The sequence below is a fragment of the Marmota marmota genome, unplaced genomic scaffold (assembly GCF_001458135.2).
Source record: "Marmota marmota marmota unplaced genomic scaffold, marMar, whole genome shotgun sequence".
Taxonomy (NCBI): Eukaryota; Metazoa; Chordata; class Mammalia; order Rodentia; family Sciuridae; genus Marmota; species Marmota marmota.
The window spans coordinates 16383952-16411595 of NW_025999932.1; the positions used below are offsets into that span (position 1 = coordinate 16383952).

A 27644-nucleotide genomic window follows, 5' to 3' on the forward strand; every position below is an offset into this window, starting at 1 on the left:
AGCAGCCGATTTGCAAACCAGAAGGTTTGTCATGGTCCTACCACACCAAGTAAGCAAGGTCGGAGGCCAGGTGAGTGACAGGCTAGGAGGTCTCTGGGCCACAAAGGCCAATGTGACGGTGAACAAGACTAGGTCTCAGGTCAGCAGTTCAGATCAGCCAGACCCTAGAGATGGGATGAACCCAAGGAACAGGTCTTCTCTCCTGGTGGAGTCACTCCCTTTCACTCCTGCCCGCATCTCAGATGTTGGTTTTCTTATCTATTCTTTGCTAACTGACAAGCATTTATTATATGTCAGGCAGTGGTCTAAGAATTTTATGACTGTGAATTCACTTAATGCAATCCCAATGATGAGAGGTAGGCATGGCTGTTATCCCATTTACAGATGAAGCAGTGGAGGCAGGAATAAGGTTCAGAAAAGGCTGAGGGGAGGAGCAAAGAGCCAAAGCAGTCTCTGCTTAACCAGCACACCACCCCAGCACCCCACAGGATTAACTGGACGATCCAGAGAGGCCAAACAGATCAGACTAGATTTTCAATTAGGTTAGATTAGATTTCAATTAGGTTAAATGTTTTTTCTTGTGACCCTAAAAGGGGGAGCACCTGAGGAAAACCAGGTGGGCTACAGGAGTGAAGAGGAGAGAGAGGAGGAAGGAGAAGAGCAGAAGGAGGAGAGGAAGTCATATGCCTTTCCACATAAGAATTGCAACGTGCGCAGTTTCAACTTTGAGGACAAAGTTGGTGTTGGTTCACATGCTTCCTGTAGGTCCTATCCAGAGTCTGTATGACTGGCGAGTTCCTGGAGAGAGGACCCCCCAGGCTGTTTTGCTCTTACCTCTTCTAGTTACTTCTGGAGGATTGGAAATATGAAGCCTGCTTGGAGTATGTGAAATCAAATGACATATTATTTCTCTAATTCTTAAAATGGAAAAAAAAAATCCAAAACTCTGATTTGACAATTTTTCAGTCATGTTTAACTCCCCTCCCCATCCCCCCCACATGAAAATCCACCTCAACTTGGCCTTCCAGTTCACCATGCCGAGGAGCGCACACAGCTGCCTATTTGGGAAACATTTCACAGCTGTGACCAACAGAGGACAAAGCATGCAAAACACCCTAAAGGGAAGTCAAGGTAGACAGGAAGAAGTCTAAAAGTTAAATGTGCCGTTTTCAGAAATACACTGCAATTTTTAGGACTGAAATGAATTGACTTAAAGTACAAGGGGTTTTAGAAGCTTCAAGGAATCCCATTAATTATTTGATCCCTGATGTGGAATTGCCCCAGGGGACCACTATTACTGGTGAAGGCACATCCTCAGTGACCTCAGTTCCTGGTGGGCAGTAATCCAGGACAGAGAGCCCAATAAGGTGGTGGATTTATGGCACTGAGAGTACTTTCTATTTATCTGGGATTTGTTTCCGTTTTTTAAATCTAACATGCCACTGAATAGATGCTAGGATATGATGTTAGTACAATGTCTGTTGAAAAAAAAAAAAGATTCTTCCAGGGAAGAGGAAAAAAAGAACAGTGCTTTCAACGTTCAGGATCCTTTACATCTGCTGCTCAGCTGGAAACACTGTTAAAAGGCCATTAGAACCTTAAGGTAACAGACCTCGAATGCTATGAAAGCCATGGAGCAATTTGCTGTTTGTGTTAGGAGTACCAGCCCCAGCCACTTCCTTTTCATGGGCTGAAAACAGCTTCTGTCATGAGCCGTGAAAATCAATTCCACAGCAACCAGGCTGAAATGTGGCTTAAGGTGGTGCACCTACAGACTGGCGCTGTACAGCAGAGCCTCCTTCTGGGCAACCCTGGCACCTTCCAGAAGCCCCAGACAGCAGCTCCCCAGTAGTGCTCAGGAGGCAACCTGCAGCTCTGAACTTGCAGGAACCTTCAGGCTTATCTCTTCGGAGGCTGGTTCTCCCTAATGCTTAATTAGGTTCAAATCAGAACTGTCATCCTGAGTGAAGACAGCTCTCAGAACTGTGGAGCTGGGAAGAGCCTGCTCTGGCTTATTGGTGTTGCATCTCTCTCTATTTCCTGATTATGTTAATTGTGAGAGAGGCTCTTTTTTTTCCCCCAAATTATACTGTTTCTAGGCCTTTTAAAATATAGAACATTTAAAAACTTTGTTTCAAATATAAAGTCTTACTTGTGAAAATAAATATTTCAGGGGGATAGCAATGGTTTTTGTCAAGAAGTATGCTTCATATACTAATGGTTAGAAAGTTTGAAATTAGTTTTAAAGTGTGTTACAGGTTTTTCAGCTCCAGGAAATGGCTACTCCAATTACAAAATGCAACCTTGGTTACCACAGACAATTAAGATCATTCTCACCAATATTTCTATATATAGTCAACCTTTCCTTAAACTGAAAACCTTTGCATAGTCTGCTAAGCATGTTGTGGGTAAGAATAAATTGCCAATCAAATCACAGAAATCAGCTTATGTTTATGCAGGTAACTTCCTATAACATAATTTATCTTCACATTAATAACCCAGGCTGAGCAACTCATTCAAAGTTCGTTTATTAAGTATGTTGTGAAAACCAAAATGGAAAAAGTATAATTTCATTTTTTGTGCTGTGAATACCTAATGTACCTAACTTGTTTACTTAGCTGAAATTTAAATGCGATTACTCTGTATAGTACTTTTTTTAATATTTATTTTTTAGTTGTAGTTGGACCCAATACCTTTATTTTATTTATTTATTTTTATGTGGTGCTGAGGATTGAACCCAGGACCTTGCATGTGCTAGGCGAGCGCTCTACCACTGAGCCACAAACCCAGCCCCTACATATTTTTTTACTAAAACAGAAAACTGTAAGTTTGTACAATTTTTAGGTCTACTATATGATGAAGATCTCTAAGTGATTCTAAGAAATTTTTCAGTTACTGTTCAAAGAGGGGAAGATGGAAACTGGAAAGGAAATACAGCAGGTTTGTTTGTTGATGACATAAGATTTGCCATTTTGCAAAGTATTTTATATTCAATTGAAACTGACCTTTTAGAACAGCCATGTGGTAATGTAAGTGAAATGAATATATTCTTTATTGCAGTCATATAAAAAGGTTGGCCTGAGAGTTTAACATAGTACTTGACCTCATGATTCTAATACCCCCAAGTCTCTGAAAGAATACTGAGTAGGATACCACATAATCATGTGAGTAGTAAAAGCACAATAAAAGTCTTTCACACATTAGCACTTGATAATGTAAACCTAACAGTGAACTATGTTTCCCAAGTTCAATACAAATTTATGGCTGGAGAAGTCCTAACAGATCAGAGTAGGAGTGCCAGGAATCCTGCATTTCCAGTGCTAGCACTTTTAGAATTACAAATTCCTATTTTCCATGTAGAGCTCCTAAATGCTTCAGAAAAAAATTGGTTAGACCAACAGAAAAACAGAAGTCCATAATTAAATCTTGATTTGTGTATTGGTGGTTTTTTTTTTTACAACAGCTTATCCATAAAAGGTCTTAAAAAAAACTCTGACTTCTAAAATCAGTTCATTCGCATGAATATCTCTTTAAAATAATAGGACTCTTACAGACATAGAATTGCAAAGATATGAGGATGGTTAGTTTTACAAGTTAGTTCCCACGGCTAGTTTTTTATATGATAAATTACTACACTATATTTAAAGAAACCTTTGGTTAAGCCTTTTGGGATAAAAAAAATATTGGCTGTATTAAATTTTACAGTTTTTGAGGTTTTAAAAACTCCCAATCATTGGGGTTTATTTTTAAAATAATGGGGAAAGCAAAGAGCTAAAGGACAATATTTTCTTTTTCTCTCTTTTTTTTTTTTTGTTTAGGCTATCATTTAAAAATATCTATTCTCTGGGCTGGCTTTTTTCAAGTTCATTCACTGGTGCTATTGACTTTTGACTTATTCTGACCCATTAATAAAATAATAAGTGAAAATTATTCATCATTTTTTTAGAATATTTCAGAGTGCTTTCTTTGTAAAGAAAGTTGCCTCAACCACTGCAGCCTTAAAGAGGAAATATCTCTAGTTCCTTGAAATTCAGCTAAGGAGCACCGGCCCCTGCTAGTCTCTCTTGACTGTCCTGGGGCACATAGAGGAAAACATTAATTTCTTAAGGAATTTAAGAACCTTAATAAGGAACAGACAAGTGATAAAGCCTACAGAACCCAAGTTTGCATGCCCAGAATAAATTATGCTGTAACTTTAATTAAATGTACATAAAATGAAAAGTGACCAGCTCTTAAATGTAGTCTCCTTCCATAAGAACCTAGAGGTCAGTAAAAAATGGCTAGATCTGCACTCAAGAGCCTAAGGCAGAGAAAACAATTCAAAGAGAACATGAAGGGATGGGATTCCTCTTTACCCAAAATCTTCTACATAGGGAATACATAATAGAAAAAAAAAAGTCATATATACCCACAGAATGCATGCCAAATTATCAAACAGGGATCTTATAGTGAAAGAGTGGGAATCCTAAAGTACAACTTTAAATAATACTGCCAATCTCCCCTTTAGAGCAATGTGGAGATTCCCTTCTAATCATCAGGGCATGGGGTACCCCTGCAGTTCCAGGTACAGATAATATGGCTCTTTTCCTTGGTCCCTCTAGTGGCCAAGGTAAATTTTTTAAAGAAATCTGGGAAGATTTGTGGTACCATGTGGAATATTAACCTATTTTCTGGGTGTAGAAATAACCTACTTTCTTGGGATTCTTATCTAAGATCAAGGTAGGAAACCTGTATTTGAAAGCACTTTGAGCCACACATGGTGGTGCACACCTGTAATCCCAGATACTTGTTAAGCTGAGTTATGAGGATCTCAAGTTCAAGGCCAGCCTGGACAATTTAAGAGAACCTGTCTCAAAATAAAATGTAAAGGGATCAGGATGTAGCTCAGTGGCTGAGCACTTGCCTAACATGCAGGAAGCCCTGGATTCAATCCCTAGCACTGCAAGCATAAATAAACAAACCCACTTTGAATGGAATTCAAAGTGTAGCCCCCAAAGATTCAACAGCATTAGCATCACCAGAGAAAACTTTCTAGAAATGCAAATTCTTGAAACCAGCCCAAAACTACTGAACCAGAAACTAGAAGAGGTGAACCCTAGCCATTTGTATTTAGCCAGCCCTCCTTCAGTGATTTTGATGTGCAAAGTTTATGAAGTATCCCTGCTCCAGATCACTGGATCTCAATCACATAATCACATCAGAATTACATCAGAAAATAAAAAAGAAAGAAGGAAGAAGGAAAGGATGGAGAGAAATTCAGGCCTCTCTTCCCAAACCAATTAAAATAAGGGAATCTCTAAAGATGGAGCTCAGGTATAGGGTTTTTGGTTTTGGTTTTGTTTTAATGTCCCGCATGATTTTAAATGTACTCCCTGCAATGACCCAGGCTTTTTCCAACTAGCAAGAACTGATTATTAAATTTGAAGAAATTTTGTGAACTGGTTATTAATTCTTGGCAGCTTGAAATTGGTCATGATGGTAATGTTTCTGTAACAGAAATTGGCAGATGCTACAAATCAGGGCCCCCCAGATCTCCCCAGGCCAAATGTTAAACATTTATCAGTTCCCCACTGCCCAGGGTTTGAGAAATACCAGATTAAAGAAACAAAGCCAAATACCTAATTAATTCAGACAGTCTGGATAGTTTCTCTCAAATTTCTCCATCACAGCTCAATTCCTTGGGATTATTATTAAGATTATGGAGATTAAGCAGGCAATGCAGTGGCCATCATCTCCCTGGGAGGGCACACTGGTGACAAGTCCAGCTCAAGGTCCATGGTCCCTTTGGGTTCCCTTAAAGCATGGGCATAGGAAGCAATTCTGGACTGAAGTGTGCATCAGCTGGGGACTTCTGAGGATAGTCTCCCCCAAGAGACCTGTAGGGACAAGTAGTCCCTTTTGGTGGCTTTGGTTAACTCCTGGTGCTCCAGCAGCCACCTTGAGTCCATATGGAGGTGATATGGTAGAAGAGATGAAAGGTGTAGAGAACCTGGCACCCTGAGGACACTATAAAATTACTACCATCTCACTTTTAGAAGTGCCCTGTGTGGGGACTCCTGCTGTGTGAACTCAGGACCTTCCCTGGCTGTGTAAGCCTTTGGAGTCAGGATTCTCTGTGACCTACAGCCAAAAGTATTTTAACTTACCCAGGTTATTTCAGGAAAGAGTTTCAACAGTTTTTCCTTTTTAAATGCTTTTACTGGAACTTCTACATAGCGTCATCAGGTTTTTAAGTTTTTAAAATTAACTAAAATTTAAATTGTCTTTGATTCCTCTTCTTGCATGACCTTATTTGACCTCTTCTCTCCTCTGACCCTCCTCAGGGCCCTCAGCTTTTCGTGCTTAAGTATCTGAAAAGGCCTCCTTACTGTTCTCCTTTGCTCCCCCTGGGGTTCTAATGATCTCCTCTCTAATCCATCCTGTTTGTAGAGCTTGCCCAGTCTAAAACAATACTCTCATCATGTCACTTCACTGCCAGTAACAGAGAAGGATGACCTCAGTCCCATCCTACAAAGCCTGGGGTTTCCAAGGTCCTCCAAAAATCCAACCCTACCCGAAATGCTCAGTATTATTTTTCACAAGTTTTTAATAAATCTCTTTCTTTGCTGTTCACACCCTGTTTGCTTATATATATGAACTCGTCCCTAAACGCCACCTTCTTTCATGGTCTTTTGCCAAATGCTACCCAGCCTCAAGGCCCCAATTAAATTTTGCCACCACCTTTTAGTAAGATCAAAGAAATTGCTTTATTCTTTGATTCAGTTTATTCTTTGATACAGTTACATATTGATATCTGGTACTTAAGCCATTGACACAGCATAGTTTAAATCTTAGGGACTGATGATGCAATGTAGTTAATTCTCCACCTTGTTGAAACTTTAAAGTCTTTTTTTTTTTTAACACTACCACAGCACAAAGAACCATGACTTACACTTCATAATGGGCATAGGTGATTATATGTGCTTTGATAATTCCATATTTCCTGACAGTTAATATTTCATTTGACCCTATTTGAGAAATCTCTCTGGGCCACACTGATAGTCTTAAAAATCCTCTGCTGACTTAGTGTATGCCAAAGTATTTAGATTACCTTGGTAATTCAATTAATGTTTTCTGGACACTTTTTTCTTAATTTCGTCTCACTTCTCTTATATAGGCACAAAACCTATAAATTTTCAATCAAATAGTAGATGCTAAATAATATCTAATTGATTAATGGCCCATTGATGGTATTCACTGTGCCTACTATTTCTTGATCCTTCTTTCCATTCCCACAGTCAACATGCTTATTCAAGCCTCTTCTTCTATATTACTCCCCTCCAGTTCTTTCTTTCTGGAACAACCAAACTAACACTGACCACAACATTTCTTGGACAGCTTTTTTGCTCTCACGCCAAAGGCAAAAGTCATCCGAGTCCAAGGCATTGCACAACTAATCCAGGAAAAAGTCATGACCTCCAGGTGGCAACACACAGTGTGTTTCATTGAGAGGCACTTGGGTTGCAAGTAAGGGAAGGTCTGTTGCAAGGACAGACCATCCAGAGCCAACAGAGGGGTCAATGCCCAAAGGGCAGAGGAACTCCCAGGGGAGTAGGCAAAGAGAGAAAGGGCATTATGTACCTAGGCAATGTCACTTTACAACATGCCGGGGAGTCCCTGGGGCAGAGAGCTACAAAGGGCAGCAGTAGCTTCCAGTTATTGTCCCAGGGATTGTCTTATACCCAGGGAGCAGGACAGGGGCAGTTCAGCAGGACACAGAAGCATGCAGACTCTCAATGGTTAAAACTCTGCTTCTTTGTACTATATTTAAAGCAACTGCTTGGGTAGAACTTGAGTTTTAAACTGGTGTGCTTTTGAGTTAAAAGTCCAGACCTACTGTGAAAAAGTAAACACGGGGCTGATATGCTGGGGCATCCTTGAGTCCGTCACGTAGGTCACTACCTGGCCTCTCCCCAGCTCCCAGAACTGGAACTTCTACATAGCATCGCAACGTCTGTAATGACTGTAATCTGTACCCCAAACTCACACTTATACAACTCCTTACTCAGAGTTTGGAACTCTTCTCATGTGTCCCATGTACTCAGCTTGCAGGACATATGTGTACCTTCCAGTGTCCCCTTGCCTTACTGATGGTTTCTCATGGTCAAGATCCCAGAGCTTTTCTCCAAGGAAACATTTCTAAAACCCTCTGCCTAGATCAAAGTTTCCTGTAAAATGTCCCTGCAGTGCCAGGTACCTTTATGCTGTGTACTCACCCCAGCTGTAGTTAACTCATTTTGAATGGTGCCCTGAATTTCTGCCTCCCTGCTAGGATCAAAATTCCCTGGGACTCTAGACCAAGCGGGTGGCACAGTGACTTAACATTGTAAGTGTACAATAAATATTTATTACATGAACTTAAAAATTGCCGGAAGGAAGGGAAGAAAACACAAGGGAAGAATGGGTTACTAAAATAATCAACAATCTAGAAAATGAATAAATGAGAAATCAAATTTCTATTTTTCTTTCTTACTACTGCACTAGTTTAGAAAATACTTTTCATCCCAAGTCACTAAAAACTTCATATTTGCATACAAAATATTTAAAACTTAGAAATCTTTCCCTAAGATGTATCATTATGAAAGCCTTTACTTACATATATGCTGTCCCAGGGACTCCATAACACTTTCAAACATTCAGTTTACAGTAATTTACATATCATGTAAATTACTGTAAACTGAATAATACTGGGGAAATCTATGAAACTCAACTAAGCCGAGTTACGTATGGCTAAAGAATTTAGCCAAGCAGTATTTAGGGATATAAACACCAACTTTTTAAAAATATTAAACAGCTATTTATATTGACAAGACAACTCTGATTCACCTTATTGGCCTTGCTAGAAATATTTTGAGAGATGAGAATAAGGGCTGGGGACATTCTTATAATCATACTGTAGTATATTTGAATAAAAGCTAAAATTAAGTAGTTAAAATCACTTTGTAAACAACTATTTTACTGTAATCTGTACCCCAAACTCATATCTATAGAACTCTAGTGAATGCAGGTAGGTCATTTTAGCATAAAAGTACCTGATAATTGTCTATAAGTGTTCATAATTTTAAAGGAACACTAGTCACTTTCTTACATAATGACATAATCTTTAGCCACAATATATAATGCTGTAAATTTTAAATTAATTTTGAGAGTGGCCTACATTTCTACTCACAAGCTAATAAGATGCAATGCAATTAAAAGATGAGTTTTATGTAAAAAAAAAAAAAAAGCATATCAGTCAACTTAAAGGAACTCTTGTTCCCAATGATGACATATTATCCTCTAATTAAATCAGCTAAGATAACTCTGTTTGCAAGGATCACTCTAAAATTAATTCCCAAATCAAGAGTTTAACAAGTAGCACTCCTAATAGCCGGGATTTTAGATTGCTTTGATACCTGGAATTAATGTAATTCTTTTAGAAATCTAGTGACCTGCCAAATCATAAAAAAAAGAAAAAGAAAAACATTTGAAGTTCAGCTAATTCATTTATAAATCACACTGTTCATCCAAAGGACTTTAAAGACATCAGCTAACTAAACAGAGGGCAAAGACCTCGGATTCTTTGAAGCAGGCAGATAAATGGAACTTAAATAATTTATCCCAAAGTAGGACATTTAATATGGCAATAAAAGAGGAATAGTTTTCCCATTTATGTTAATCTAGTATCTACATGCAAATAAAAAATGTGTTAATGGCAAATGTTTTAAATAAGTTGGTTTTCTGGGGGAGCTGAGGACAGGATGTGTTTCCAAAGAAAGGCAAGGCCTATCTGACAAAGGTCAGGCATGTGTGATGTGTAGGGTGTGTGTGTGTGTGTGTGTGTGTGTGTGTATCTTTGAAGCCAATAAAGGACTAAAAAAAAAAAATGTTAGTACATCAGCAGAGAATAAAAGAATGTCTTTTTTTCCTTTTTTTTTTTTTTACTGTAGACCTTGAGATAAACAGCTGATAAACTGACATCAAAGAGATGTGAGAACAGTTTAATGATATCTTAACATCTAGCTGCAACCCAACTCTCAAAATGCCTGAGACAGAAAGCAGGGCAAAGTACATGTTGAAAATAGAGATTATTATAATTTTTGTCTTAATCTGTAGAGATAAACTGCCCTCCTCTTCTTACCCCCATTGATAACTTCTTATCATAAGTTTTGTTAGACTGATATTACAGTAGGTCCACAACAAACCAACACATGCACTTTAGTTTCTATGTTTTACATAGCCATATCAATACAATAAAATGATTAGGATAAAATAAATAAAGGTATTGTGTCTACAAAAATATTTTTTAAAAAAATGATTAGGAAAATGCACAAATATATTTTAGTGGTGGGGATGTGGCCAATTCTTGAGAAGATAAAAACAAATTCAAAGTGACTCTGAGATATTATAGGTATTACAAGGATGCATAGGGTGATTAATAAAAGAAGCTATATATGTATGAGGTGGAGTTAGAATACATTCTTAATGCATTTATTCAACAAATGCTGGAAGCTTAATACTTTAAGGCTCTGGGCCATGCTAGGTTTCTAGACTCTGGCACCAACCTGCCTCAGCTTTCCGTCTAGCCTGGTCATCCTTGCCAAGTTAATTAGTTAAGTCTTTTCTGCTCCATCTTTTCATCCATAAAATAGGGCTAATGTTAGCATATACTAAATCATTAGAAATATTCATTAAGGTAATGCTTTTAAGGTGATGCCTCTACAAAGGTGATGGGCACAGTTTCTCAATGAGAGATTTATATGAAGCTACATGCCATGGAAACATGATCACATAAGTCACTGTTAATTACAGAGTATGATAACTGAGGACCCCAACAAGGCTTGGGGATTAAGACAGTGGCAGAGTAAAACAACAGGCTCTGCTGTCAGTTGTGGAGTTCCTTGAGTAGTTTAGAGCCACCAAGATGAGTTGGACTGGAAAATGGGATAACACAGGATTACTGGATGCTTGAGGAAAGACTGGAATCTGTCACACTGAGGATCTACTGCTCACTATCCTCCCGGAAGATAGAACATGAGAAAATAAATGAACATTAAACACCATGAAGGCTTTTGGCTAGATGTGTGAAAATATTTCCACACCACAAGAATTCTGAAGTATGAGAATGGAGAGCTGAGAGGGCTCAGGAGTCCACTCTTCTTTGGAGGTCTTCAAACAAGGATGGATAGAGTCGATCTGATCTGCCTGTGACAGTTTAAAATCAGGGCTGAGTGAAGATTGATGATGTAAACTGCCCCTTCCCAAGCACTCTTGGAGAGGAGAACTTCATATATTATCTATCACAGTCCCTCATCTGATGGTCTGAAGAATTCTTCTCTATCCTAGAATAGAAAGCAATATTATTTACAACTGCAAGTTCTAAGTAAAACCTTAAGGTCATCGATAATGCCCTCATTATAGATCAGATATTTCCCTAAGCAAGCTACCTGCAAACATCTTCAACCAGAAACAGTTCTTCTCATGAATGGGAAGTCTAAAGAGTTTGTTTTTAAATGCAGGTTTCCTGGGGTACCACCAATGGCACATGCCAATTCTCAAGCAAACCACTGGATGTCTAAACAAGGCAAAGGATGAAAAGGAGTTTAAAGAAAGGATAACTATCATAGAAACTCTCACTAATTCTAGATAATTAAGTGTAAATATTATCAACAACTAGAGCAGAGTGAAATTATTATTATTCATTTAACAACTGATCATATTTCCTTACTGGTTATTCCAAAAGCAATAACAAACCTAATTTACTTTAGCATTAAGTTTACTTTGAAAAAAAAAAAAAGACAAAAAACACAATTATCTTTCAATTAATTATTTTCCTATCAAATGTGCCTCTTACACCCTGGTAATCAGGACCTTGATTATGTTCACCAGCATCAGTGTGCCCTTTGTCCTGGAAAGTGAGTCTAAGAGCGCACACATTTTAGGAATCCATAGCTGATAGGCAGAACTTAATTGTAAAGAAGCAGGGAGGAGGAAAAAAAATAAACAACAAAAGCCCTCTGCTGTTAAAATACTACTAAAAGATTTATATAAACCACTGGGAATGCTCTCCAAGAAAGTAAATGTTGCCTACAGAAATCATTTATATTGAAAGTCTTCACTTTGCTCTTAAGGAGATTTTCTGTAGTGCTGAGGATGAACTATGCTCTCCTGAGAGTCTCATATCCACCAACGAATACCGAAGCAATTTTAAAATACTTAATTATTTTCTTCTTTGAGATATCTAAAATCGTGTTGGGAAATATCTGTGTTTGAAAGATACAATTTGAAAAAAAGGATAAGAGGAGAAAAAGTTTCTAAAGCGTCCATATTAGAAACCTTTTAAAAGTTGAATTCCCTGAGATTAGGGAAGGGGGGTAAAAGCAAAGCTGATTCTTATCAATTAATTAAAAAGAATGAAATAATAGACAAAGAGGGAGGAGAGTTAAGAAACTTAAGGAGTTGTAAGGGCAGTTGCTCTCTATTCATTGATTAACAAATTAAGGAGTTCTGGAAAAGGGAGACACGAAGTGACAGGGATGGAAAAGTAGTCTTATAATTCACCCCAGGTTCCGCCTGGAGTCGGAGGGAATGTCTGGCTGTGAAGTGAAAAAGGCTCCCTCTATACAAGGCGCCACGCTATATGATATACGTGCCTTTTTTTTTTTTTTTTTTTGGTAATGCCCAAATTTATGTAAATGTGTTAATTTCAGTGTGAGTAAAGCCCTTCACTCCTAGAGTTTGGAGATCGCTCACAATAAAACAGCAATTCTACAACGTAATGAAACTGTGCTGTTTTTAAGATAACTGCAAAATGCTTTTCATCCATCCACCAGTTCTTTGGCAAAATGCAGAGAGCAGCTGAAGGAAATCCAGCGTTTTGCTGGGCGATCTGAGGTCATTAAGGACTTCATCTACCCGGTTTGAGCAGCCCGCGCCCTCACAGCATCTCCAGGTTTCCTTTAGCCTCTCTCAGTTCGCTTCCTCGCAGCCAAAGGATTATCTCTCGCCGACACGTTTCATTCACAGAGCCCCAGAAAGGCTGGGAGGCGGTTGGAGCTAAGAGCTGGAAAACAGGCACCCAGCCTGCTGCGCAAGTTGTTGGAGACCAAGTGCTACACACTCAGGCGCCCAGAAAGAGGGTGGGGGCTCTTGAGCTCTCGACCGAGGAATGCTAGTGGGGGAGCATGCGGGGGACGCGGGGTCCGCAGACCCAGAGCCCAGTCCCCAGCTGAGACACCCGCGCAAGTTGGCTAAGCTTCCGAGAGCCGGCAGGCTGGCGAGGCCGAGCTCAGGACCCGGCGCCGCGCAGAGTGGCTGGGGTGTCTACCCAACACGAGTGACCAACCGCAATCGGGGAAGCACGGAGGAACAGTAACGGGAAAGCCCGCCCCAAATCTGAAATAGGCAGTCCACGAAGTCCCCCAACCCGCCCTGAAACGCCGCCGTCCGGAGGCCTGGGCTCCGGCGGGTGTCCCCTAAGTTTAGCCCGCCCCCAGCACTAGCAACGAGCGCTCAGCTCGCCGAAGCACCCGGAGAGTAGAGAGAGGGGCTGGGGAGCCCTCTGCGTCTCCCCGCCGCCCCCGCCGGCGCGAAGGCGGGAGTGGAGAAGGCGCCACTCAGACTGTGGCGCTGGGCAAACTGCGGTCGCAGTTCTTCCAAGTTTGCCCAAGCGAAAGGCGCAGGGTGGGTGCCCCGCTTAGCGATCTGCTCTCGGCCCGTGGTCGTCCCCGAGTGTCCCCGGTTCCTCGGCCCGCCTGGCCCGCTCTAACAACGGAGGTGGCCGGGCGCGAGAGCAGAGGGAGGGCGGGAGGGAAAGAGGGTGCTCCCGCGTGTGCACACAATGAGGCAGCGGAGACGCACACCTTCCCCCGCGAGAGAAGCCGCGGGAGCATCCGCCACCCGGCGGGGAGACGCAGTGCCCGGAGGATTCCTGACAGAAAGTGAACACACCAACTCAGCAACAGGGGAAAGGAAGAGGGCGTGCAGCCGCCCAGGCTGCAGCCTGCCCCGGCCGCGCGCCCGCGCTTACCTGCGATCTCCTGGTAGGGGATGTCCGCCAGGCTGAATCCCTTGGCACCGTACGCCTGCCGGACCTCGCCGCAGCTCCGAGCTTTCACATCCGCCCGGGCCGGGAGGGACAGCAGCAGCCCCGAAAGGGGAAGAATCACAGCCCCGATCCAAGAAGGCATGGTGCAACATGCAAATCCAGCTCGGTAAACCCCAGGGCCCGTGCGCTCTTCACCTTGCCCCTCAAGCCGAAAGCCCGCCAGAGCCAGCGGCGCGCTCCTTGCCGCTGCCCAGAGTCACCCCCTTCCGCCAGCCGAGGGGACCAGCAGCGCAGCCCTCTGGACTGCACTCAGCAAACTTTTATAAGCCAGATGGAGGATGGAAAGCCAACCAGGGCTGGCTGGGGAAGCAGCCGCCTTGCTTCGCTATCCCCTCAAATCGAAAACGGTGCAATAAAAAATGAAGAAGAGGAGAAGGAAAAAATGTTTAAAAAATGACCATGGGGGTTCAGAGCTGCGATCCGAGTCCCGAGCCGCAGAATCCTAGAGCGCTGCGAGCTCTGCTGGCTAGAGTGCGCCGCGAAGGTGGGAACGCGCGCCGGCTCTCCCGGGAGGGAGGTGGACAGGCGAGCGCGAGTGTGTGCGCGCGTGTATATGTTGGTGTGAGCGCGGGGTTCTTGGGGCTGTGTGTGCGTGGAGGTATGTGTTGGGGATATACGGGATCCGGAGGAAACCTCAGCTTCACACAGACTGAGGGAGCCTGTGAGAGTCCTTCTGAAATAGGAAGAGAGAAATCCTGGAGGCAGACACGAGAGGAAAGAGGGAAGGAGAATGGAGGGGAGAGAGAGAGAGAGAAACGTGCTACACATTGCACAGCCGAAATTCAGAGGCAGTGTCGACAGCAAAACCTGGAGTGGATCGTTTTCTACTCGGTAGGAGGGAAAAATTTTTTAAAAAGGAAATGTCCCTATTTTCTTACTCATTTCACATCCTTCATAACGATCCGACATGCTGCCTTCAATGGCATAAATAAGAAATCCAGAAGGACAAAGTTTTTTTTAAGTCTTTAACTTATGCTATTAAACTGCATTTTTGTGGAAATAAAGGACATTGGAATTCCAATTGTTGCTCTTGTCCTAGTGAAACACAAAGCCAGGGCAGAAATATATAGACGAGTCCCTGAGTAGCAGAGCACAACCGCCCCCTTGATTTAGATGTATAATTTCTGTTTGGTTTTATTGTGTTTTGCTTTCAAAAAAAAAAAAAAAAAAAACAGAGTACAGAAGCAAAGAAAAAGGAGAGAACCAGAGAACAAGGGTCAGGTACAGAAGGATACTGAAAGGGGGCCATGTCTTCCCTCTCATCAGATACCATCACATCCCAGACTTAACTCATTTTCTTCCAAGTTAACAGAATTCTCAAGTGGAAAATCAGTACACTTTCCCTTTTACACCGAAGTTCTGTGAAATGGGATAAAAGTGAAGATTCTGGTTTGCTTAATTTCCATTGACTTTCTCATGCTAATAAGCACATTGAAGTCTAGAGGTGTTGAAATCTGGAGCACCAGCCTCTACAGAGTGGTGTAATTAAACCCAAGCCAAAGGTGGGGGTTGGGGGGGTGAAAATACTTGTTCACTGTGAGGCCATGGGTATATTAGGTCAGCACTCTGCAGAAATTACTAATTTGTGAAGCAAAATACCTAATTTGTGAAGTTCACTTACAAAGCTAAACAAAGATATCTTTCTGGTGATGCTTTTAATGACCAGAATTACCCACGAAATTTATTTTGTCCTCCTCATCACCAGCATCTTCATCTTCATTCCAATGCATTAGGTACTTCTTTTTCCTCTCTTTACTAATAAACTGCTTCTCTCTTAACCCACTGGAAAGATTCAAGTTTATGATCAAGGATCATTGAAACTTTGGGAATGCATTAAAAACAAGCTTGTTATTTACAGGAGGACTTTATCTTCTTCAAACTCCATAGCTAAAAACAAAACAAAACTCCTCAGCAGATGATTTCTTTCTGAAAACAATTTTTATTTTTTCTCTTTAAGTTTTAGCACAATTTTTGTGTTCATATTTGTGCTTACTGGCAGATCTTAAAATTATAACCTGTTTCCCTCCAAGTCTGAAATTAAAATAATAAAATATACTCTAGAATCTTCGTTAGCAAGGAATGAAGGTTGACAGGAGCAGAAAAAGAAGTCATTACTTCTGTGATATCTGATAACATGATCTCCTTTGCACTTTTGTTTCTGTTACAGGTGATAGTCATTGTGAACTCTAGAGGAAAAGCATGAATGCACACGTACCTTACCCTATTAGCTCACACTGGGGTTCATTGTAAATTACTGTGAATTAACATTGGATAGCAGGTAGTCAGTCTCATAAAGGATATTTGAGGGGCTAGGGTTGTAGCTCAGTGGTAGAGCGATTGCCTTGAATGTGAGGCACTGGGTTTAATCCTCAGCATCACGTAAAAAATAAGTAAATAAAATAAAAATATTGTGTCCATCTACAACTAAAAAAATCTTTTTAAAATATATTTGAGGTGGAGGGAAATGTGTAAAAACAGTATGTGTGGCTTTAAACTATTTGAAGATCAACTTAATTCTTAAGTTTGATGAACTTAAAAGTATTTGATGCCACTAAACAGCACTAGCCTCTTGTACAGTCACTCCTAAAATGGCCCTAGGCTCTACAGCCAGGCTAGTACATGGAAAGAGTTACTAGCTTAATCAAGCATAAATAGATTAGCTTAATCCCCAAGCGAAGTTCAAACAGTTTCGAGTAGGTTTGTGACCTTTAGTCAAACCAAAGAATTCAGCAACTTGCTTGGTACAGTTATAAATTAATGTAGCACTGTTTGAAGTGGTGTAAAAGAGAAAATAAATAGAAGCAAGAGAAAGGTAAGTTGAGGAGACACCCAGAACTCTGCTACCATGGTAAAGGTTTTTGGTGATGGAGACTTAAAAGAGGATGGAAAATGGAAATGAAGTTAAATTTTGAGCAAAGGATCAGTATGATATGGTGTTTGGTTCGATACAGAAGAAAACTCACTAAAAATGTATTTTAAGATTTTGTTTCTTTGGGGAAATGTGGCATATTTTATAAGTAAGACTTCTGTTTTTACAGCACTTTCACATCCCAACTGGTTTTCCTAACAACCTTTCTTGGGCACAAGATAAATGTAACCTTAAAGATTTGAGTTGTAGAGAGGAAAAGACTTAGTCTTGAGCAACTGTAATTGACATTAGAGCAAACCCTGTCAATCATCTACTCCACAGCCATTGTGCCTTCTTCTTACTGCCCTGAGACAGATTGTGTTTGGGGGGCATTGTGCCCACCACCAAGCCATAAGTCACAATTGGTTTAAGTCAATGTTGGTAATCCCTTTCTTTTTCTACTAGATAGTATAGGGGTAGAATAAGAACCATTTCTCATTAATGTGATTTAAGGAAAAGATTGAAAAAGCAGAAGGGTCTTTTGCCTCAACCTCCTGCCTCCTTAGGGCTGGGTGGCCATATTGTGAACAAGAAACAAAACTTTGCCGACAGAGAGTCAATGGCAGAACTGGAGGCTAAAAAGAACTAGATCCTTCAGTTCCTATTTCAGTCACCAACCAGTCCTGGACTTCTTACTAAATAATCAATAAATATCCTGTAAGTTTGTGCCACTGTCATTTGGCTATCCTACTGTTTGCAAGTGAAAGCAATACAAGCATGTACCCCAGACTAAAGGAAGAAAAAGAGAAATTGCAGATAAGTGACAGGGATTGATTGCAAATGTAAGAAGAGGGCAAAAACTAGGTAGCATTAGAGAATCCCAGTTAGGAGATTTTCGAACATGAAGCAAATTGCAGTGATCGTCACAGACAAAATGAGGGAGAAAATGGTACTTGGGTGTGGTAAAGAGCCTTACTGGAAATTTTGGGGGAAACAGTTTAGTGGAGTAATCGGGTAGGTGCCAGACCACACGGAATATTATGTGAAATGAGTAGAAAGACTGTGGCAATGTTGGGTACAATTGTTGGCAGTGTGGTAACTTGCAGGAGGGATAAGCTTGGGCATCAGGCATGTCTTCTGCAAGAACCTTCCAAGACTTCAGGGAAGACAGACAAGATATCAAAAAGAGGTCAAGCTGGCACAGTGATGCATGCCCGTAATCCTAGCAGCTCCAGAGGCTGAGGCAGGAGGATCCCAAATTCAAAGCCAGCCTCAGAAACTTAGTGAGGACTTAAGCAAATTAGTGAGACCCTGTCTCAAAAAAGGGTTGGGAATGTGTCTCAGAGGTTAACCACTCTGGTTCAATCCCTGGTATCCCAGGACCACCCCCCCAAAACAAACAAACAAACAAACAAAAAAACAATAATAATGATTTAAAAAAGTAAAAATCCAATATGAGCTCATTTAGGTTAATTTTTTGTATTTTTCTCTTTCTTGTCTGCATTTTCTATGTTTTCTACAGGAAATGTAAGTTTTTCTATGATGAGAAAAACCATTGTTTTGAAATGAATGTCACAGTTTTAACAAAAGTATAAATATAGCATTTATGTCATATTTTCCAATGCAAAAAGTTCTTGTCATCATCTTATACATAACGGCTCTTAATATTTTTCTGAATAACATAACAACTTTGGGGTATGAAATGGTTTTTTGTTGATTTTTTTAAAAGCCACAAGTTTAGAAAAAATGGAAATAAGACACAATAACAGAAAACTTTTGCCTTGTCGTACTAACTCGTGAATGAGAAAACTGGGTGAATTTTATTTTTTTCTTTGTGTTTTTAGATCAAAGTAGAACAAATAAGTTCAAATAGAATCTTATGAAAACAAGAGAATGGACTTCAAGTGTCTATTCCACATCTCAGCTTGGCACAAATCAAAATTGCTTAGTTAACCTGCCTCTTGAAAAACAGAGCCTGTAATGAAAAAGCTGTCAGAAATCTAACAACAGTAGCTCTGCCAGGTGCCTGGATAATGGGAAGGTTGCTGAGTTACAGAGAAAGAAAAGGTAAACTTGGGTGAATAATGACCAGAAATGGTAAAAACAATATTTCATTTTGTTTTTATGGCTTATGCCCAACCAAGTCCTAATAGCTCATTCAACACTTGTTTGAGTCTTTAGAGTATAGCTAGTGCTGATATAAAACAATAAAAATTATATCTTTAGGGCAGTTGAGAACCAATGGTACTGCTTGGGGAAAAGCCATTCAAGGAGGGACAACTGATTTCTTCTTGTCTTACAGTATTCCTTTAAGACTGTGAGCACGGAACTGTTCAGCTGCAAAGAAGGGAATCCTCTGATCTGCCTAATCTGATTTTTGCTTAATAGTTATGATAGGGTTTAGCCAAGAGAACTGAAAGAAAGTATATCATGTATTCATAAGCATTACTCATATTTACTTGAAATACTACCACCAGTCATCAAGAAGGTATAAACAGAAAATATGTTAAAGCATTACAATGATTTAAAATGCTATTTTCAATTTCATATTTATTAACGATCCATTGATTCTAAGTGATTTCCATGCCTAGAAATGCATCTTAGGTTATAAAATACATTTAAATATTAAGTAACAAAATATTTACTTTCAAAAGCTGGTGTTAACAGTATGCATTGGAACAATCTTACAAATGTAATACTTGCTAAGCATCACTTTGTACCATCATTATTAGAAAAGTTATTGTATAGCAGGAAGAGTTTCATTTAAAAAAAAGAAAGAAAGAAAACAGAGTTTCCTTTTTCATTTGATGGCTCACAATATTAATAAATGCTTTCAACAATATCATTATTTAAAGCTCACGTGTTTTTGAAGTGTGTCCAATTCAGATATGTAAATGTAAGAGTGACACAAATGAAAATCCACTTGTAGATGCATCAACTTGAATTTTTGTAGTTCATAAAGGGAGACCATTTAACCTTGCTTCACTCGTTATAAGTTCAGATATTAATGTTGTGGGAGATCATTCTGTAGCTAAGCAGTAAATTTGACAGACCTAGATTATTGGAACCATGCATCTTGGCAGTCATTACTCCAGTTCTTTTGCTTTTGTGAAAGATGAATGGAGCTCTGCCTAGTTTTCAGATCATCTGGCATCATAAACAATGACATTCCTTAAGGCCAGCCCCCCACATTGCTAACTTTCATCAATAGAACACATTTACTCTTCGTGGAAATGATTTCTCAGATTTTAAAAGGCCCTGGGTTAATTACCTGTCATTAATTATATCAACATTAAGTAAGCAGTATGACAGACTTGATTTTGAAAAGAACTGATGATTTATCCACAAAATATTGCTGTTAACTCTTTTACTATATAAAGGCCTCCAATCTGAACAGTAAGATTAAATAATTATATAATTAAGCCATTTTTTCCACCTCATATCTTTATATAGGATGAAAACAAAAATCGCTTAGAAAAATAAATTACAAAATTGAAATTTTGGATGGATTAGAATCAGAATAAATCTGAAGAAATGTTAAGATAGTGATATGATTAAACCCTACCATCTCTGAAACAATCTAAATATTCTAAAATTTAATGATTGACATATTCAAAGCTCTTAATTTGGGAAGTTTTCTAAAAACTTCAAAATACAATCATTAAAGTCATCTGAATTTATTGTAAATTACCATAGATACTAGCAAGGAAAGAAAAATTAAAACTTTAAGTGGATTCCGTTTTCATATACTTGTAAGTACAAGTCAATAAAATTTCTTTGTTGGTTGTTGCACAATAAAGCAGTAGTATTTTTTGTTTGTTTATTTGCTTGCTTGTTTGAAGGAGAGGACTATAGACAATGTTCTTGAGGCAAAGTGGACTTGTTTTAGCTTTTCTCTACTCATTGGCTACAGTCACAGGCATCTTAGAGACCACACAAATGACTATTGTTAGTCCCCAGAAAGACAGTGTAGAAGGAACCATTCAGGTTGGTATTAATAAGCTATTCTACCAAGAAGAGCTTCAAGTCTTCAGGTAACCAAGTCAATGATGATAGTCCAGAAACAAACCAATAACTTCATTGATAGATCTTGCTTTATCTTTTGACAAAAGATTATGGGCCTGTTATTTAGTGATTTCATTTGAAGACACTAGGCTGATTCCTAAAACATGAATGATTTTTTAATAATGAGTGTCATTTCTTAGGCCAGTTGTGAGGAGAGTACTTTTACTAATATATCTCATTCATGTAGCTTTTCAAACTCTGACCATTCACCTTCACAGGAGCAGAGAATTCACATGTACATTAGAAGTGCAGAGAAAATCTCTTTCCTCAGCTTACTCAATGCTATGGGTAAGTACGAGAACTAGACAATAAAATGTACTCCACAGAGTCAGAAAAACAGCTTTGCAATACAACCCAACAAGTCCTATAGCATAATCTCTGTTGATGATAATATTTTCAGTTAAAACTTGTATGACTAAATGCTTTTTGTCCTTGTTTAGATTCCTTAACTTGTTCACAAATGTACTCCTAACTTCCACATGGAACAATGGATGTTTCCTTACCATTCTATGTCTGCATTAGACCCAACTGTGTAACATTTGAAAGATCAGTGAATACTACATAGAAGAGTAATAAATCATTAGGTTTATGACCTACATAACAAATGCAAACGACCAATATTTTTACATCTATGGTTAAGAAAATACCACTGATCTTGATTTATGTCATTTATTGGTGAGTCAAAAATCCGAACAACTTAACGACACTAAATTTACATAAAACATCTATAGCCAACATCCTCCACTCTTTATCAGCCATCAAAAACGTAGAATATATTCCATTTCATATAAAACATCATTGTTTATTACTTGAAGAATTGGTCTAATTTCTCTTCATGCCTTGTACTCACTTCCAAGCAATCATTTCTAACACTTGCTTCTATATTAACTTCACACATTTTATTACATTTCAGGGGAAATAATTAAATGTTTGTGAGAGAATAAATCTAGTATATTTTTTAAGTTACTTGGAAGGGGGAAAAAAAAAGTCCAAGCTTGTAAGTTGGAAGTTCCATCTACTAATGATCTGTTTCCAGGGAGGTGTCTGAAGCAATCGAGCAGAGAGACAGCATGCAATGTGCCTTTGGTTTTCTCCTGATGTTCATTTGCAATCACAGCCAATCAGTGTTGAGGGCATTACTAAGCAATCCAGAGCTGTTTGCTTTTAATTGGTAAACTATCTTCCAAAAATAACATCTTTGGGCTTCATAACACCCTAGTCATAGAGCCATTAGAGAATGAATGTCTTTACTGTACAGGAGGACCTCTATGAATAATGAATAGGGCTCTATTTTTCCTGGGAAACAAACATGTACCGGCATGTTCGTAGTAATGAACAGTATTGTAACTGTGCATAGCTCAGAAGGACACTAAATCTGCTCTGGCTTCTACCTTAATTTAAGTTGATAACTGATTTTTAAACTCCAAAGAGAGTCAAACAACCCTATTTTAAACTTGTAACATGCTGCTGGCTTATATGTTGCTTTCACAAGTTTGAAATGATGATTTAATACAAAAATTGAAGAGATGAAGGATCATGTTACAGTCTCCAAGGAGCAAGACAGGCTTACACAAATCTGAGAGGAAAAGAAAAGAACATTTGAACATGGTATTTAAAAAACTAGAATTTCATCGTTATTTTAAACTCGATGAAACCATAGTTGAACTGTGATTCTCCCAGGCACACATAAAAAGTAGTTTGTGCTGTGAAAAGTATAACCAAATTTAGACATTTGTGCAAGAGATATTTTATAAAATAACTAATGACAAGTAAGCTGTAAGACTTTTAAATGATAATGACCTTGCAATGTGTTTAAAACTACTTGGTTTTTTTTTCTTTAGAAAGATCGTGAAAGGGCTTAATGTATTTTGTAAATTACTTTCATAATGATTGCACTTACAAAGAATATAATTTGCTAGTCTACTTTCATAATGAATGAGAGCTTAATGAATCACACGTACTTCACCATTCATTGGAAATATGGGGCATCACAACATTGAATTGAAATATTCATTAGAAGAAGTCTTTGGACTTTGTCAAGGATATGTCTAGATTGTTTTTCATTCTATTTTTTTTTTGGGGGGGGGGAAGAATTACACATGTTCCTGTTCAAGTTGACTTAAAGGATTAGTTAACCATCATGCAAAAACTATTATGCATTGCAATTGGTAGCAGCTCAAATGGAAAATTTTATGTTTGTGTAATGATCATGCTTTTTCACAGGCCACAAACTCAAGTGTAAGTAATGAAACTTCCTTTATTTTCCTGTAATGGAACTTAATTTCTATTTCAAGTCTCTCTTCTGCTCAGTAGGAGAAAATGTAATCTTGCCAATTCCAGGTAAATTTAGTTACATAAGAATTTTCTCAGACAAATTTCCCTGCCCAGAGAGAGTTTATGGTTTCCACGGGGACATGGTGAGGCAGTCAAACATTGGTGAAAACAGATTATCTAGTTGGCCACTGTTATATTCTACCATTCTCTGAAATACAAATAGGTCTCTTTCCAGGCCCCAGCGACCTGATCTATGCAATGTCCTACGCTGTGCTCTCTCCCTTACACGCCAGCTTGAGAACCCCATCACACACCAATATGTACAAACTCCCATTAGCAGTTTCCTTTCTCTCAATTAATCTCTATCCCTCTGTTGATTACATTGGAAGTTTAGATTGCCCATTCCACCTCTCTGAAGATCCCTTCCTCTTTTTCACTGTTCACATGCCTTTGTAGCACAAGGGGCATCATTCAGGCTACAGAGTAGGAGTGTCTCAAGGTGAAAGTCTCAGAGCAAGGCACAGCCATAAGCCCAGAGGAGCCCTAACTCCTGTCAGGTTGTGCCCAGGGACAGGACTTGCTTTCTCCAGCATTGTCTTTGCTCCTTCACCTAATATTTTTATTTAGGATGGGACAAGAAAATGGTCCTTGCTGTCTATATTTTGCATTCTTTCTAATTTATTGCTTGTAGCCTACATAACAGAGCTTACTCCTTCAGAGTTTAGACCTCTTAGAGCTCAAGAGAATCCTTTCCTCTTTCCGAATGCTTCTGGCCTTCACAAATCAAAAGTCATGGCTGTCAAGACTGCAGTCTCTGAATTAAGTTTAAAGATTCCTTAGAAATTTAAAAGATAGGAATTGACTTCTTTGTTATTTCAGCTGACAATTCATATACTAAGTAGAGAGGAGTTGTTAGGACAATTAAAACATGCCAGGGGACAAAAAAAAAAAGTTAGTTTTTGATCTTATATAATGTATCTGTATGTCACAAGGCAATGTACAAAATGGTCTTGGAGAACACAGTAGTTTATATTTATACAATCATAAAGACATTTAAAAGTTCTTTCCTAAAAATAAGTACTACAAGCGGTTATCAAGTGCATTGTGCTACATCAATGAACAAAGTTTGGTCTCAGGCATTCAACAACTAAAAAAGCTACTAGAGACCATCAAGATACTCTGCTGAGCTAAGTAGAGCTAGGTAGGAAAACATATGGCAAGTCTCCTCACTATAGATTGAAACTATGTATATCTTGTACTTTCCTGCTCTAGGGAATGTAAGATATGTACTCCATATGCTTGATAGTTACCTTGATCACCCAAGAAATACAAATCATTTGCAGTCACTAAAGGTAGTTTCTTTCCATCCCAATCTGTCACTTCTGGAAGAGGACTAGTGCCCAGGGCCCTAAAGGTATTTGGGGGAACATGCCTTAAGAAGAATGAAATCAGCTCCTGGCAATCTTTGAGGTTCTAACATATACAATGGCAGCCCCAGGGCCTGATTTGACACACATACAGGTTTTGTTGACCTTAACATAACGTGGAACAGCACCATCATTCAAAACTGGGAGATCGTATAAAGGAAATTTAAATTTTGTGCTTTTCTTGAAAATGTGAAAGATCTGACTGACACAGCCTTTGACCAGCACTGAGGCAAGCTGGACAGCCTCTGGTAGTCAGAGTCTGCACCCAGCTTTGACAACCATGCCCCTTGACTTTCTGTTTGTATCTGTCTGCTTCACATGTTGACTTTTCCTGCTTACACTGTCATGGTGCGAGTTTATGAACCCTGATAATCCCAGAAAGGAGACCCAACTCTCAGTTCCCTGAAAGCTGAAGGAAAGAGGGTGGGTAGAATAAGTGAGGTGTATAGTGGATACAGACCATGAGTTACTGGGGAAGGAGAGCAGCTTTCCAACCACCTCTGCCTTTAGCATGTGTCCTCAGATGACAGCAAGGGCTGTCCCAACCTCCATGGTCTCCACTCTCTGGCCTAGAGTAACTCTGCCATCAGCATGCCCCCACATGGCCTCTGCCATGACAGGTGTTCCCAGGCCCTGAGCTGTATGTGAATCAGTAACTGCAGGTACAGAATGACACTATTATACTTCCAGCCAGGGAAAAAGAAAGGACTTCCCAATACATCATAAACAGCCAAGACATGACCCCACCATGACCACACTTGTATGAGTCCTTGGCCAACTTGAAGCATCAGGTCAACCCATATTAGTGGTGTGTGTGTGTGTGTGTTGTGTGTGCACGCACACGCACGTACATGTGTACATGTATGTGCCTGTATGTGCATGTGTAGGCATATGTATGCATGTGCACATGGAGTATGAATGAGCAGGAGTATAAGTTTGGAGAGCAGCCCAAATGGGAAATATAGGACAGGGCCTACAACATGTCCAGGTCTAGTCTTGGACACCACCCCCAGGGATATGCCTGTTCTGGGCATTTGTAAGGTTAAAAGAAGATTTAGAAAAGGTTGAAAAAGACACTCTAAAATCGGGAGGTCCTGTGGTTTTTGATGTGAACAGGACAGGACCCCTGCTTGTCAGTCTTAGCAGTACTATGGGCATTGCACTCTGTGGATTTCCCTCTGTACCCTTGCCTCAGGTCCTAGGAATGTTGTGACAGGCCTGAAAATCTTCCTTGGTTTACCATTTCAATTCCACATTTTGTTACTATTTTGAGTTCTGTAAATACGCTGTTGATTCAGTCACACACATGCACACACACAAAAAAAATTGCACAAGAACTTTGTTGTGAAATTGTGCAGATGCAGCTGCCTCTGTCCTCCTAAGCCTCCAGTCTAGGGCATATGGAGTTGAGATCCTCTAGAGTCTACATTCATTAAAGCATCAGTTGGATAAAAAGTAAGAGGTGGTATTGTAGAAAGCCTCAAGAAGGGCAAACTGCCTTAAAAATATTTAATCCCAGGTGTACTTAAAAAAAAATCTAGGTTTTCCTCTAAGAAATATCACTTCAATTCTCTTAATCTATATCCTATATATTTAATGTAAATATGGGCCACATTATGAACTATATCTTATGGATTCACAATTGGCTCCATAAAAGTTTTTTTTCATATAATTTTCTTAAAGGCAACCAAAGCAGGAGGCTAATGGTAATTTTGGTACAGTTTAATTGAAAGACAATTGGTTCAGAAAATAAAGTGGTTCTAAAAATTCACTTTTGTCAAAATTCTAAAAATTCACTATTGTCAAATAATACAATAGTCAAATTATTATTTTGGAAAAGTAATACCTCCTAAATGAGAGGGAGTGAGACAGAGGAATTTGCTTTAGTTTGTGAGATTTGATTATTCCAGTCCCTAAAAAAATGGTCTTGCCTAGTATTGACATTCAATTAGCCTTTGAGAAACTAGCAAACTCAAGAATACATTAAAATATCAGTTTAATGCATTTAGTTTGCCTTCCATCAGCTTCCTGTACCCCTAAAACTTACCAAGTTTGAATATATTGAATATTTTCAATACATTTTGGGGGAATGTTTAATTTCTCCATAATGTAATTTAGCATTTTAATTGGCCATAAATAGAATAAACTTTTTTTCTTAACTCTTATCTTGCAAAAGAATCTAAAATTGTGTTTCTTATACTTTATATTTTCAATTCAGATTCAAATGCTGTGTTATAATGATAACCTTTCAAGAAAATGAAATTTAAATTAGGATAAGAATACTCACCTAAGATTTTCTGAAGATTGTTAAGGGGAAGCAGGAGAGTTTGCATTTTGTAAATGAATTAATGCACACCATTAGAATTCATTTCCAAGGATATAATAAGCTTGTTGGAGAAAGGTAAAGATCATATGTACATGGTGTTAGTTGCTGCTTTCATGCACATAGACATGAATAATTTTCGACTTTCTCACATTAGTTAGAAAAAGAGAAAGAGTTTTAAACAGTGTGGCTGTTTCGGTTTCAAATCCTGCTCACCAAACAACTAGCTCTGTGACCTGTGTAAATTAATTTCTTTGAACCACAGATTCTTTTTCTGGATAATAGGTTTAAACTCACACCAGCAGTTCATTGGAGTTAATGTTATAAAGAATGTTAATTTGCCTAGCATACTTTTGGTATGTAATAGAGTCTTTATACTTCCATACAATAAATGGTATTATGTTGCATTATTCAGAAAATTTGATACATTTATGATAAGTGTCATCACACTATTATCAGAACATGCTACAACTTTTAAAATCTTGTGAAGTGTAACACATGCAATGCTCATATCATATGCATTAGATCAATTAATTTTCATAAATAAAACACATTTCCATCTAATAGAAGTTGGGTTTGACA

The 27644-nt window shown here is 39.0% G+C and overlaps 1 protein-coding gene across 2 annotated transcripts in view; it reads right to left on the reverse strand.

Moving 5' to 3' along the window:
* Window positions 1-14879, reverse strand: part of Gpc6 (glypican 6) — a 1056803-nt gene extending 1041924 nt beyond the window's left edge. The window contains exon 1 of one of the 2 annotated variants that reach the window (XM_048800750.1): window positions 14048-14879. In XM_048800750.1, coding sequence (XP_048656707.1) covers window positions 14048-14207 — 160 coding nt within the window. In that variant the 5' untranslated portion in view covers window positions 14208-14879. The remainder of the gene's footprint in view (window positions 1-14047) is intronic. The other variant, XM_048800751.1, reaches the window with a different exon arrangement.
* Between the last annotated feature and the right edge of the window lie 12765 nt (window positions 14880-27644).